General features: G+C 37.1%; 1 protein-coding gene across 1 annotated transcript; it reads left to right on the top strand.

The window, feature by feature from the left end:
- The first annotated feature begins 1,102 nt into the window (after positions 1–1,102).
- On the top strand, positions 1,103–13,904 carry LOC108680095. Its single transcript, XM_047880044.1, has 7 exons — positions 1,103–1,164; positions 9,175–9,266; positions 10,052–10,243; positions 11,344–11,526; positions 11,818–11,862; positions 12,749–12,913; positions 13,520–13,904. The coding sequence occupies exons 2-7, from the start codon at positions 9,204–9,206 to the stop codon at positions 13,565–13,567; spliced, it is 696 nt and encodes a 231-aa protein (XP_047736000.1). The 5' UTR covers positions 1,103–1,164; positions 9,175–9,203; the 3' UTR covers positions 13,568–13,904.
- The last annotated feature ends 657 nt before the right edge of the window (positions 13,905–14,561 follow it).

Below are 14,561 nucleotides of genomic sequence, written 5' to 3'. Positions count from 1 at the left end.
ATAGCAAGAGTGAACTACGAAATATTCTCCTGGACAATGAACAACAGTACGATTCAATCGCACCAGATCCACATAGTTTGTACAGCATAAAATATTTATATTACACTAGTTAGTAACAATAAAAATGTAACTTCATGTCAGATGATGATAAGCCATTGTATTGTTTATTGGCTGCCCAAACAAATACTAAGGAAACTAAGGCTTTATAATTGGTTGTGCTACATTTTCAGTCTGAGTAGGTGACAGTGCTAGGCGTGAAGTTCGGCCGTTGCAATGACGAGGGCTCGTGGGTTCGAATAGATTCATTTGTATTTAGTTTTGACCTGGTTCGTCGAGGGCATCACTTGGGGAAACACTAGGACAAAGAATTAGATGAATCAAGTGGTATTATTATTCGTTTTATTTAGTACATTTATAACATCAGATCTAAACCAAAAAAGGTGTAATTGAAAATTCCTCGAGTACTTACAAAGCCCCGCAAGGCATGAACAGAGTGTTTGATAGCCATAATTAGCCTATAGTCTATCATAATTAATGATAACCATCAATTTCTTGAAGATATGCTAAGTCATAAAGAAATAATAAACTACAGTGAAAACCATTAAAAAATAATTTTTTAGGTGATCGCAGCTTTAGAGAGGCGTAAATTATTTATTTGGCCCATCAACGAGGATTTAGTTTTAAATTACGAAGATAACTTTCTGTGGGATTAACGTATTCACGATATGGCAAGCACCGCAATCTTCGCAATTCTTGGTTGTGCAAATGAAAGCGTTTAATAAATAGTTGAGGGTTTGATGTTAAATATTATAAATCACCAGCGAATAGTTCCGATGAACCAGCCAGGCTAGCAGCATCAGAATGATATCATTAAATCAGCATTACAAATTATATCATTGCTTTTAAATTGCATTGACGCAATGAGGATGACGTCACAATGAGCATTGCCACAATGAGGATGACGTCAGTCCTAACGAAATATTAATTATCCTAGTGATAGCATGTATCAGTCGGCTCATGAGACAAAAGCCTGAGCCGATAAAAGCATGTGCTATGTATAAAGATGATTACGCTGATATGGTCTCAGTATTACTGATTAAGAGTCCACAAAAAGGACTACGTGTGATGACAGACTCACTTCCCGCCAGGACTGCAGTTGATCAGGTAAGTCGTATAGAGACCCTTCTGAACACATAAAGAATTGTGCTTATTCAGTTCTTTTTTGTAGGTTTCTAGTTATTCTAAACATGTTCATACGTTAATGCAAAGATATGCTATAGTTAAATTTTGACATATAAAGTAAGTCAGAGCTGTATTGTGAATACTAGATTTATAAATCAGAGGTGTCTACGCGACGTTCTTTGATTGCTTGGTGTAATATTTGTGTGTGTGAAAAAAGGTGTTCTGTTCTTATTTTATCAAATCATGGTAAAATATATGTTAACCCTAATTAGACTTGTAACCAGTAACATGGTATTGCTAACTATCATTAGCAGAAAACGTGCCAATGATATAAAGAATTATCACGGGATTCAGCCCATTTTTTCGAAAACATATGACGTAAAGCGAAGTTTAACATTTTATATTTTGTTTATTAGATATACATGATATGTATATCTAATAGAATACTAATGAAGATCTAATAGAATACTAATGGTATAGAACACTAATGAAGTATAGAGTTATGGTACGCGTTCGCATAGCCTTAATATCAACAAATAATATGAATATTTATTTAGAACCATATTACACAAATAATACTCTGAACTAAACCTGCCGATCATTGATGTAAAATCCAATAGGTAAGATTTCAATTGCTCATCAAGGATTCACCAGCGCAGTTATGCACGCATCATTAAACTAGTCGTGCGAAGCTCAGCTTTTCCCAATGTTGTATTCTAATCTTATTCGAATGCAAATAGTTAGCCGTCAAGCAAGTTGCAAATTTCAATAGAACTCAGAATATACGTTACACAACCATGTCACTGGTTTGGTCATGGGTATTCTAATTTAATAATTGTTCAATGAGAGAGAAAACCTGCCTGCATTAGAATTAGTAGATCAACTGAAAAGTTTACCAAGAGATCGCAATCATATCAGAGCGGTTATAATTTCGAGTCCTCACACCTTCTAAACACCTTCTACTAGAACAGATAAAATTGATCAGTCGCACACAAAGCTAACACTGCAATTAAAAGTAAGAATACAAGAGACGAAATTCATGATCAATTAATGACTATGGTCTCATTCATAAATTAAAAACTTGCTATTCGGCTATTCCATTGTATAATTAGGGTGGCCCCAACGCCAGCGCACATTAAATCAGCGTGAAATCAAAGGTTATGATGAATATTAATAAGTATCTAAGGTTTAGAATTAATTGTCAAAATCGAGCCAAATTCAGTTGTAAGTTACCGAAAACGAATCCTCAGAGTTAATTATGAAGTTAAACAGTGGTTTAAGCATTATTTATTCAGTTGGTGAAGTTAAAAAATACAACGTGGAATTGTTTCAATACCGTGGATCACACGAGTTATTCATATACATAAAGCCACTATATCGACGTTATTTCGAGTTTATCAAGTCTAATCAATATCGTTACCCAGTCAAAATTCAGATTCCATTCTGAGACGCCCCGCGGGTCCCATTGTCTCGGCTTAGAGGAGAATCATATGAAAGTCGGCCATCTTGTCTATTCTTGCCTATTCCGGTGCTAATTAGGAGCTTAATGCGGGAGTATAGATTGCAATATGGGCCGAATCTGCGTACTGTAACCAAAAAGAGTAGTTGGTCAAGCTGTCTTATGTCAGATGCCGATATATAAGCGAACCATGACCATCTCCCGTTAATGTACTGGCGTATGGCCAATGTATGCACGCGCAGTATGTATGCACAATGCACAATGTATGCACGCGCGAACGTTTGTTAATTCATACGATGGAACGAAATAAGAATTGACTTTACAAATTCTTTGAGCTTTCGTGGTTCTTAGATAGTAATTTCATTAATTCTATGACAAAAATATCTGAATTTATTTTGTTGTATTTAAAAACAACAGTCTGTTTGAAGGTATGGAAACATTACGGGGTGCAAGAGAAGAAAAATACTTGATAAGTACTTGGCAGTAAAAAATTTATGCTTGTAGCTCCAGGAGATGTATTTCGAATCCTAGTCATAATATACATAACTAATATGTAAACTATTAATTGAAACGTTGCAGCCATGGCGCTAACTTGCCGGCGGCAGTTCTCGCTTGTTACTTGTGTTGGTGAGATGTTGAACGATGCATACTGCTCATTTCACTTGTGTAATTGTAGTGTTAAAAGCGAAGAATGTGACTTCAAAATGTTAAATTTATAAAACTGAACACTTCTGGTAAAACGAGTTTCTTAGTTTTACTGCCCAAGGCTTCTCAAAGTGAAGCTTGCTTTTTTGGAACCCGGCACCGGGATGAACACTGAGTGAATAATGGACATCGCGCCATTCTAGAACACAGAATTGAGCATCCAAGATTTTGACAATGGCAGTAATGGAAATTTTTAACTTGTGGTATATGTTGGTGTGAGCGTGTTATTTCAGCTGCTCGTGTCCATATGCTTCAGGTTTATTAATTTCTAATTCATCGAGAAAGCTGGATCAATTTGCAGAAACTTCAATTAATAGTCGAGTGCGTGGCTAGGTTAAAAGTCATTGCCAACGAGCCGCGAGCCGCTGCGAAGGAAACACCTACAGACAAGGATACAAAACGAAGTCGTAAGTTAGCAAGTTGCTCATTTTCCGTGATTATGTGTTTTTTTCGCTTTATCATCGGGTTTGGTACCAGAGTGAAATCGAAGTGAATGATTTTCGAAAAATTACAAATTAATACAGGGTAAATTTCTGAATTTGACATAGAACATGCAGTGTTGCAAAGGTTACAAATTCCAATTGGAATTTCGACGGTAGAAGTAGTTCTTCTCATATTTACAGACACTGTAGGCAAAATTTTATAGGCTCGTGCAAAGCGGTTCGTTGGACGTAACATACAAGTGATATGTCGTGAAATAAATAGATCCTCCTGCTGCTGCGCGCGTATTTGGTACCTGATACCTTCGCGACAGACACGGCCGAATCTGAAAAGTGCAGGGAGTAAAAAATGCCCCTCCCTTCCCCCCTTATACTGGGGGGAAGGAAGGGGGTATTTGAATCGCTGAACAGACTAGACACGTATCACCGCGGCACAATGAAGCAATTGGCAAGTAAATAGGAGTTTGACAAAGGAAAAATATCAGTTAATACAAATTTCGGTATTACTTTAGATTAAGTGCATCTAAAAAAGGGTGTTTTTTTAATTATATGTTTTTTGGGGTGTAGATTAAGAATCTGAAATCCGTTTTTGGCGGTCGGCATCGGAAATTTTTAATGGAACCTGTACCTAACTGGACCTAACCTGCGAGGTTTTCGTTGATTGGCTAGGTTTTTCCGGCCGCCGGACCGACTCCAAACATAGAAAAAACCTGATACACGCTGATTTCGTGTATCATTTTATCATTATACTTTTTAACATGAAACTACCCAAATTAGCTCCTATTTGGTGGCTGAATAGAGGAGACGGCCATCCCTATCGAAATTCGAAGACCTGTCAGCCGCTGGCACACGGACGCCCCAAGTTCTAATGGCAGTGTAAATTAGAAGCTCTATATGTCCGCTTTAGGTTCCGGTTGCCGGAGCGAAATAAGAGCCGAAATAGAATCTTATGAAATTCCTGTCGAGCTTGGGGCGATCGTGGGGCGCGTGTATTTAGTACCTGATACGTTCGGGACAGACACGGCCGAATCTGAAAAAATGCGTTAAAAAAAATGCCCCCTCCCTTCCAATATTGCTGAGCTCGATGGAAATTTCCTGAATCTATCCTCGTATAATTTGTAGTTCTTCAGAAATAACCAAATTCATCCTTATACTTAAATGTAACTCCACAATGAAACCTGATGATACAACGAAATATAGTAGATAGAACAGAACAAATGCAACTAACTTACTTGAGAATAATCGGTATACGCTCTGCAACCTCTTCCATCCTGTTCAGCTGGCCCGCCTAGTGGTGTCGAGTCACTCGAGTGTTGTCTGTCGGTTAGGTAGCATCGTAGGCAATGATAAACTTTCGAGTTTCGACTACACAAATAGATCCAGTTGATGTGTTGATTTAGAAATTAGAACCTTAAGCATATAAACAGGAGCAGCTTAAATAACATGCTCGTGTCGACATGCCCAAAGTTGAAAATTTTGAACACACAAATGCGTAGTCATGATGAATGTCGCCTGCCGACGAGAACTTGAGAAGTACCTATTGCAGCGAACTGATCAAATAACTGATTTAAGCATATTCCGCATGAAATCTCTTATTGTCGAAAAAATATCTTGCATCGTATAATTGCTGCGTTTGAAAGATACACCATACGATGTGAAAGATACACCATACGATACAACTACATCTTATTAATAAAATACTCGTAGGAAAAACTAACATATTTTCCTTCATAATTTAAATTTTCCAGTCAAATACGTCATAATTTAAGGAAGGCAACACAATCGAAAAGTGAGTGTTAATCTTAACAAAGTCAAGTTACTGCAGTAGCTTGATTGCAGTAAACAGCCATCCGATCACACTCAACAGGAGTCGACTATTTTTTTTTGCATTGGAAGAGTTGAGCTCTAAAATTAAATTCTTTCAAGCTTTCAAATTATCAAATGCACTCTAAATTCCTGGATGGATAACCAAAATTATAACGGAATATACTATAGCCTAGTAATGTTAAATCAAATAAGTTGCTCACAAATTGGATCCCGTTTAAACACGTTCACCCTGCCTTCTTGTACGCGATAGTTCACCGATACGACAGTTGGGGCAGCGAGAACGTTCTTGTACCGCACTGGACCAGTCTTCAGAGGTGGTCGGAAATTACGACAAACGTTCTTATGCAATCTTCATAAATTAAGCTGTTGGCCGTAGGGATGCTTAGAAATTTTAATTTAAAGCATATCTGAAGAGCTACATCTTTAGCCGCTCAAACAGACATATACTCAAAGCTGAACATTTCTATTATAGCCACTAGCCATCATTATTTTGTGGGCTTGAAGAACAGTAATCTCCAAACAATTCGAAATCAAGGACTTCCACAAGCACTCAAAATATTCATTTTCATCCTGTTCAATGTTTACAAGTGCAATGGTATTTACCATCAAATTGTTTAAAGCTCTCTGAGGGAGACAAAACTATACCTTTTCGATGAGCATTGAGCAATGAACACTCTTCACTACGTACTGATCGATTCACGGTTTGTTCTAAACTGCCGCCTTCCTATTGATTTGCTGCAACGGCTAATGCTGTCCGTATGGGGGGTGCGGGAGGTAGACCTCCACATACCCGCATACCCCCGTATGGCGGGAATTTCGATGGTTCATGCGTTTACCCTGTTCAGCATCTGACCAGCCCCATCATGCGGTAGCGTCATCAGCGTTTGACCAAGGGCATCATGACGAAGCTTGACCAGCTGCTCTTTTTAATCATATTACGCAGATTTGGCCTACCGGGCAATTGACTTCCAAAAGAGGCTGGTAAATAGAAGCAAAACAACCTACGTTCCTCTCTATATAGTTCCTCTAAAACAGTGGTTCCCAAACTTTTTCAAGCTGGCGCCCCCTTTGGCTCCCTAGCGAATTTCTAGCGCCCCCCACAGACATGCGCCTTTTTCTTGAAATTTAGTACGCTGCAATTTTAAAAGAGAAAGGTTAAACACAAATGTGTATTTCACAAATAGAACCCCATTTAGTGAACCAATATGTTTTTCAGCTGTTTCAGCACAAGAAACAGGACGTCTCGGGCCAATTTACGGCCGGACTCGTGGCCGGTCTCTCGACTAATCTCCAAATTCAGTTATCAAGTAGTATCTCCAAAACTAATGAACGCAGCTCTATGAAACTTGGAACATGTATTCATCAGAACCTAACGGTGTTATTAAGCTTGTAATTTTTGTAAATGACATGAATGTCACTTCCATTCGTGAGTTACGCGTATATTGCGAAACAGGCCGAAATTCGCAGTGATCAAAGAATTTCTTCCAAACTATTGAACAGATTTGAACGAAATTTTGAATATGCATTCCTAACTACCAAACGGTGATTTTTTTAGCTTATAATTTTTTTTTTAGATTTTACCTTTGTTTGCGAGTTTTTTTTTCATTTCACCGTCATTCTTGATTTCACACTTCCCTATATTCGGCCCGTATCGCCGGGTAATTTGTCACTTAAATTCGAGGCGATCAAAAAATTTCTTCAAACTACAGAACAAATTTCAATGAAACCGTGTATATAAATACCTAACCTCTCGACAGTGATGTTTAGCTCGTGACAATTTTTTTATTTTGCTTTCGTTCGCGAGTTGTACAGATATTGGAGGAACGACCGGCTTTTCTACCGGCCGGTTTAACCAAGAGCCGTATAAGGCCGTTTAACTGGCAAACGAAGGCAAAACGAAAAAATTGTAAGGAGCTAAACATCACCGTAACGAGCTAAAAATCACCGTTGCTGAGGTTAGGTATTTAAATACTAAGTTTCGTTCAAATCTGTTCAGCAGTTTGGAAAAAATTTCTTGATTATTGCGAATTTAAATAAACACGTATTGCTGTTTAAATCACGAATGAAGGTGAAAAAAACTCGCGAACGAAGGCGCAATCGAAAACATTTTCAAGAGCTAAACGAGTTTGGAAGAAATTACTTGATCACTGTGAATTTTGTCCCGTATTGCCGTATAACTATGACAAAAACAAACGATGACAAAATTCAAGCAATTTTCACGAGCTAAACATTATTGTTAGGTCCTAATGAATACGTGTACTAAGTTTCATCGAGTTAAGTTCATTAGTTTGAGAGATATTCCTTGATCATTGAATTTGGCAATTGACCGTGAGACCGGACGCGAGTTCGGCCGTTAATTTGTCCGAGACGTAAACCCAGGAGAGGCTAAAAAAACAGATCTGTGTGACAAAACCATCGCTGGGAGTCATGTGCTGCACGTGTTGTGTACAAATCGTCAAACAAACTTTCGAACTTCTGACTTCGACTTCGGATTGTCGCCCCCCTATCGCCCCCCAACCGCCCTCTTCTTCCTTACCGCCCCCCAAAATCTTTCCATCGCCCCTAGGGGGGCGATATCGCCCACTTTGGGAACCACTGCTCTAAAACGACCTTAATCGGCACGAAATTTTTGACAGGGATTTCACGTCTGACTCATTTCTAACTCGAGAGTGGCAACCGAAATCCGACCGACAGCTGCTTCTAAATTTTGACTGGGTACATTCCTCACACGCAATTAATGATAGCGGCAGTGAGTTATTTCTTCATTAACTGAGAAAGATAAGAGCTATATTCTTAACTGCGCTGTCTTCCCATATTCTAACCATATCCATGAAAAATTACTGACCCATCGTTTGTAGTGTAATAACAACTGTCATTTTAGACAGAGGTTAGTATTTTTATAATACTTGCATTAGGAAGCATACTTCTGAAGTCAAGATGTTTCAATTTAATTTTGAACCAAAAAATTATCATAGGGCGATGGAATCCACAACGAAAGAACTGAATTATTGACCATTCTGGCGCCATAATAACTATTCGTCAACAAATGTTTATATTTTAGAATATTTTTTCTAACATATTTACTCAAAATAAAGTCAACTTAACAAATTTACATCACTGTAACGTCGTCAAAAAATGTTTTACGAATATCGTTTGTAGAATCGTTATCTTTTTAATGTTTCCAAGCGGTGCTATCTCCTGTTAAAAAATGCATTTAGACCATACAAGCATATGATTATATTGCTAAAGCCAATTAGATTCCATCCAAGCTTTTTCAATTGAAACTCAATAATGAAAAATCTGATTATTGCAGCTGAGATGGACAAATACGCAATCTTGCAATTAGCTGAATATATACAGTGAATTTCGTTTATTTTCAGACATTTTTCAGGGCACTCCGTTCATTAATTATATTTTATCGTCAAATTCATCTTAAATGAACGGAATTATATTTTTATGGCAGATACATGACGCTTGGTTCAGTTTATTCTGCAAATACAAACATCTATATTAGAAAATTATTCTATTAAAATTATTATTATTATGACAAATTTATTCCAGACAGAGAACTCTCGAAGACAACGACAAAGATGGGTTGCATCACAGACACCGTGGCCAAGACGTTCTTAATTTCTTTCAACGTCGTAGTGGCGGTGAGTTGAAATCGGTGAGAAGGATCAAATTTGTTTAAATTTCAATCTTAATTCTATTATACTGTATATGAAGAGAATATGAAAAGCTAAATTGAAATGAAATTCGCAATAAAATCTTACGGCAATTATGCAATGAAATTTTACCATTGCATAATTGGTGAACCAAATTACCATTTATTACCAAGTATCTCGATCGAAATATTCAATCATTCAATACATAGCCAAACATGCATTTTGTTTCACAGCCGAAACTGCATCCAATATATTTAAAATCGCGTGTCCATCCATTTAATAACATCGTTGATTAACAACAAAAATATTTTACAAATGATAAATCTATACCAAGTTCAGTCCGTAATAGCAGTAAAAGATCAGCATTAAGAAACAATGAGGAATCGACAATTTTATTTGACATTTTTAGATTTAAATTTTAAATTTAAAATCTTTGTGGTGAAAGACGATCTTTTCAAAGTTTTAATGCCAATAGTATACTATCATAAAATTTTTGCACCCCGTACAGAATAATGATTTAGCATGAGAGACAAAAGCTTAATTGCGAGCCCAGAAGCCATAACATAAAAATTGTTGTGGTAAATCAAACGGATGTAGCCAAGAATCACATGGCTTATTGTAGGGTGTCGAATGGATTTCTGACCGCGTGCTCCATTTGATGACAATTTGGGTCACACTGGCTGAACTGAATTCATGAACTGGCTGGTACAAAATGCCAGAAGCTACTCGATCAGCAGGGATCTGGTAAAATTTATCCCGATATTTCTGCTCAGGGGGCAGGCTTGATCGTACTTTCTCTGGCATCCGTCATTGATAGCACGCTGTCACGCTACGGCCATGACATTCCCCAAGAACCTCATGACGTCTGCATTGGTCTGATATCCGCCTCCACCTTCATCGTCTGTCTGGGCGCTTTTGGGGTGGTCATCTCTTGCTGCTGCGGCAACAAGCTCTTCCTCTACACTGTGAGTAGTCTTAAGGTCTTGCTTGCTGCTGCGGCAACAAGCTCTTCCTCTACTCTACACTGTGAGTAGTCTTGAGGTCTTGCTGCTGCGGCAACAAGCTCTTCCTCTACTACACTGTGAGTAGTCTTAAGGTCTTGCTGCTGCGGCAACAAGCTCTTCCTCTATACCGTGAGTATATATAGTCTTAAGGACTTGCTGCCGCGGCAACAAGGCCTTCATCTACACTGTGAACAGTCTTTAGGTCTTGCTGCTACGGCAACAAGCTCTTCCTCTATACCGTGAGTATATATTGTCTTAAGGTCTTGCAGGTGCGGCAACAAGCTCTTCCTCTAGAGTCTAGACTCTAGAGTCTAGAGTCTAGACTCTAGACTCTTTCAATTATTTTTGCAATTGTAACTAATTCATAAACCAATTGATATTTAAATGGCAACGAGATTTGTGCAATATATGTTAAAGACATAGAGCTTATGATGAAAGTCGAATTGTAAAACATGGTTACCTGCATTTGAAGAAATAATTTTATTTTTGTTTCTGTAATTCCGAGCTAGCGGTGGAGCTGGACGCCTAAACGTTCTCCATAGAGATACAGCCAATTTTTGTTTAGGTAATTTTTTTTAATTTGAATTTTTAACTGTTTGAACGAATGATGAGTTGATTGCCATACAGGATTTCGCTGGCATAAACAAAGAGAAGGCCAACGACTTTGAATACATACAAGATTTCAGCTTACCGCAGTTTCAGCAATATTGTTCAGTAATAACATAACATAACATAGTGATGTCGGCGCTGCAGAAGAGTAGGCCTGATGTGGCTTGTGGCCGATTCTTGAACTTTTCGTAACTTGTAAACAGAAGATCTAAAATCGTGTCATTTGACCGGATCTTTTCAAGACTGACGATAGTTTGAAGTCGCTACTAGACTTCCATCGGGTTCGATATGGTGCTAGGCGTTTCAAGTCTGAACATATATTTTTTCTATAACTTTATCTAGTCAGTTCTTGAACGCGTTCATACTCGGAGCGCCAACGACCAACTCGTCTCTGCTTATATAGCTATCATTCAATATCAATAATTCCTATCATTTGAAAAAAACATTTTCAGTACTTCGTGCTCGGCGTGATTCTTGTGGTCATCACGCTGGTGTTCGCTGGCATGGGCGCCGCCAACATCAACAACGAGAAATACAAAAATGACATCAGAGCGCAAATGCAAAATGACACTGAAAACTACAACTTTGAAAAACAAGGAGAATATGAAGCTTCGATTGACCAGATATATCAACTGGTATTTAATATCCTGATGAATTTTCCGCCTTTAATTATAAGCCAGTAAATGCAGGTTTAAAAGTTAGTTTATTTCTTAGGACTGACAATACTCATATTTGATAATGTTTTTTTCACGTCTATCTCATTCTAAGCCGATGATCATTAAGAGCGGGTTGAATTTTTCTGCAACTTTTACTGTCATTACAAAAGTAATTTGTACATTCTAATATATAATTTATTTGATGTTGAAATACTTAGAAGAAATTGAATAGTTGCTTTTATTTTCCCTATTGGAGTTTTCCCTTTTCAGAACCTATGCTGCGGTGTCGATTATTACAACATCTCTTATCCAGACGTAAGTAATAATATAATAATTTTAACAGAACATAAACCATTTTGAGTTTATTTTTTAATTAAGTGACGCTTCGCCTGTCTTCATCAGAAACAAAATGGTGATATTTTAAATTTCACGATGATTTCTGCATTTATTTCTGAAACTTTTCATGTAGGAAAAATTAAGGGCTGTTGAAAATTTTCGAGCATTGATATTTTTCTATTGTGAGAGTTGGGTAAAGGACGATAGATTTATCCGTCTTTGGAACTTTATTTCTCGAGTTTTTTTACGCAAAAAACAATGGTTAATTCAGTTTTTGTATTGTCCTTGAAGCTATCACGAAAAAAATGTGATAAGCCTGCATTTCTTGATCCATGATTTTTCCACAGATTAAGAACTCGCAGATGCTATCTATTTTTTAATGCATTCTGTTGCCAATGTACTCCATCATAAATACCGAATTGTAAGTCGTAACACGATAAGTAGCTTGATTCAAAAGGGTTTACCAAGTTCTTTCAGCTAACTACTCGTACTTAGTCTATCATCTTCCGAGTAAAAAAAAAATCAGCGATAAACCTGGATATTTCTGTATTTAATCAAATGGAGAATTATCGTGAGATTTTTATTAATTACCCTAGCGACGACGCTTATTTACCATGCATATGTAAAATGATTATAGATAAGCTTTTATATTGAATATAAAAAAATTATCATAACATAATAACATTATATCATTTTTCCGTTCTAACCTGCATGATGACTTCCAGATGATCAATGCATGAACATTTTCACACTCAAAATCAAAGAAAGTACTTTGACGATTTGCTGTCGTCACTGTGTCTTTCTGTCGCAACTTTCCTTGAAGCATCTATATTTCAACATTGCTATATACAATTGAATGTTGCAGGGAGAGCTACCAGCTGGATGCTGTAAAATATATGTCCCAGGGAAAGTTTGCACAGCAGATCGAGAAAACATTTACACCCAAGGCTGCTGGGTCATGTTTTCTAGTGTAGTCAGCGACATGGCTGTAGCTACTGTGAACTTCGCCATCTTTTTCGGTGTCCTGCTGGTGAGAATACCTTAAATAAATTTTTAGTTATTATTATTGTTATTATTCATGGTCATGAGTTATTACTCTTCGGTGAGATCGAGATCGAAAAAGTATGAGAAATTATAAATCGATCGATCCATTTTCCAAAGCACCTATTCCGACGAAGAGAAGTTACAACTGGCTTCTAGCAATTTATAGTGCAGAACTACTTTTAGCGACAAATTTGAAACTTCAAGTTATTTGTTTTCTATTTCACTATAATTATTCTTACATTCAAATTGGACTTGAAACATGAGTGGAACGTCCAAACCTCAAGTTAAACCCCCCCCCCAAAAAAAAAAAAAACATAAGATATAAAGTAGACAAAAATTATCGAGCAATATCAGCATAAGCATAAACAATTTTCAATATTCAGGTTAATAAAAATACCACAAGTCGAGATTGCTTTAATTTTTTACTCTAGTTTTACTTTTTCATGTTTTTAATATATTAAAAATCAATGCTGAACATTTTTCCTTTTCAATCCTCTGTCCTGCTCTGACAATTTATTTGCTAAAATTAATTAAGTTCGTTGAACACGTCAGTACGTAAATACAGCCTTCATGTTTTCCTCTTTTTTGACAGTTCGCGCTGCTGACGTCGACGTGTCTGTGCGTCAATTATACCAACTGACCTCGACGAGTCTGTGCGTCAAGTGTACCAACTGACCTCGACGTGTCTGCGTCAAGTGTACCAACTGACGTCGACGTGTCTGTGCGTCAAGTGTACCAATTAACTGACCTCGACGTGTCTGCGTCAAGTGTACCGATGCTATGCCCATCAGAGCGCGCCCCGCTGCTTCTGAAACAATGTCTCAGTGACTGCAGTTAATAAAATTACCGTAAATACATATTTAACGGTCTAGGTTAACCGTCTAGCGAATACATATTTAGGATGAAATTAGATTACAAATAGATTGGAGATTTTGCTGTGATTCTTGCGCCTCTATCCATTATGATATAAAACTGTATAGGAACTAATAGAGCAGTTTTATTTTCCTGTTCTCTTCAAAATGGAATGTGTACAGAAACAGAAATGTTTAAAAAATAAACACAAATTTTTTTTAATGTTATATGGTGGAGTACTGAGAAATTTTGAAAAATATACTAGGGATGAGATTGAGAAATTGAAAGCGTAATTTTATTTTGAAATATAAAATTCCCTTCCCTTTCAAACTAAAAAACGAGAGTTAGATAAGTGTTCCTTTGTAGACGTGGATGGAACAGATACATCTAAACATTACCTAAGTTCAAAACTTACAACAGGATAGGAAGAAATGGAGAATTATATATAAACCTACATTTGCTTAATTGAATTTCAATGTCTAGAAACATTCCGTTTTCATATTAAAAAGCAGGAAGGTTTATGAAAGCTTGAACAGGCTTTTTCTTAATTAATAATCTTAGTATTTTCTTAATTAATCTTAATAGAACTAATACTAAGAATAATTATTATGATTGCTGCAACGGTGATCATGGAGCAGGAATTGTCTATCCCGAGCAACGCCGTGGTAGCTTGCCAATTAAATATGAATACCTATTAATTACCTGTCAAATAGTTGGACCGCATTTGACCATCCGGACACTTGCGTCAAAAAGTTGTCTGCAACTGGATTTCTTAAAGATAT

This window comes from Hyalella azteca, unplaced genomic scaffold (assembly GCF_000764305.2).
Source record: "Hyalella azteca isolate HAZT.00-mixed unplaced genomic scaffold, Hazt_2.0.2 contig4507, whole genome shotgun sequence".
Lineage (NCBI taxonomy): Eukaryota > Metazoa > Arthropoda > Malacostraca > Amphipoda > Hyalellidae > Hyalella > Hyalella azteca.
Note: the sequence above shows the minus strand (reverse complement) of the source record. Positions and strands in the feature narration are given on the sequence as shown.

What these genes read in the sequence shown, in the direction of transcription:
- LOC108680095 (XM_047880044.1), top strand. Translation starts at nt 9,204, where the DNA reads ATGGGTTGCATCACAGACACCGTGGCCAAGACGTTCTTAATTTCTTTC. An exon ending in TTGACCAGATATATCAACTG is followed by an intron (nt 11,527 to 11,817) that starts GTATTTAATATC and finishes TTCCCTTTTCAG; the next exon opens with AACCTATGCTGCGGTGTCGA. An exon ending in ACAACATCTCTTATCCAGAC is followed by an intron (nt 11,863 to 12,748) that starts GTAAGTAATAAT and finishes TGAATGTTGCAG; the next exon opens with GGAGAGCTACCAGCTGGATG.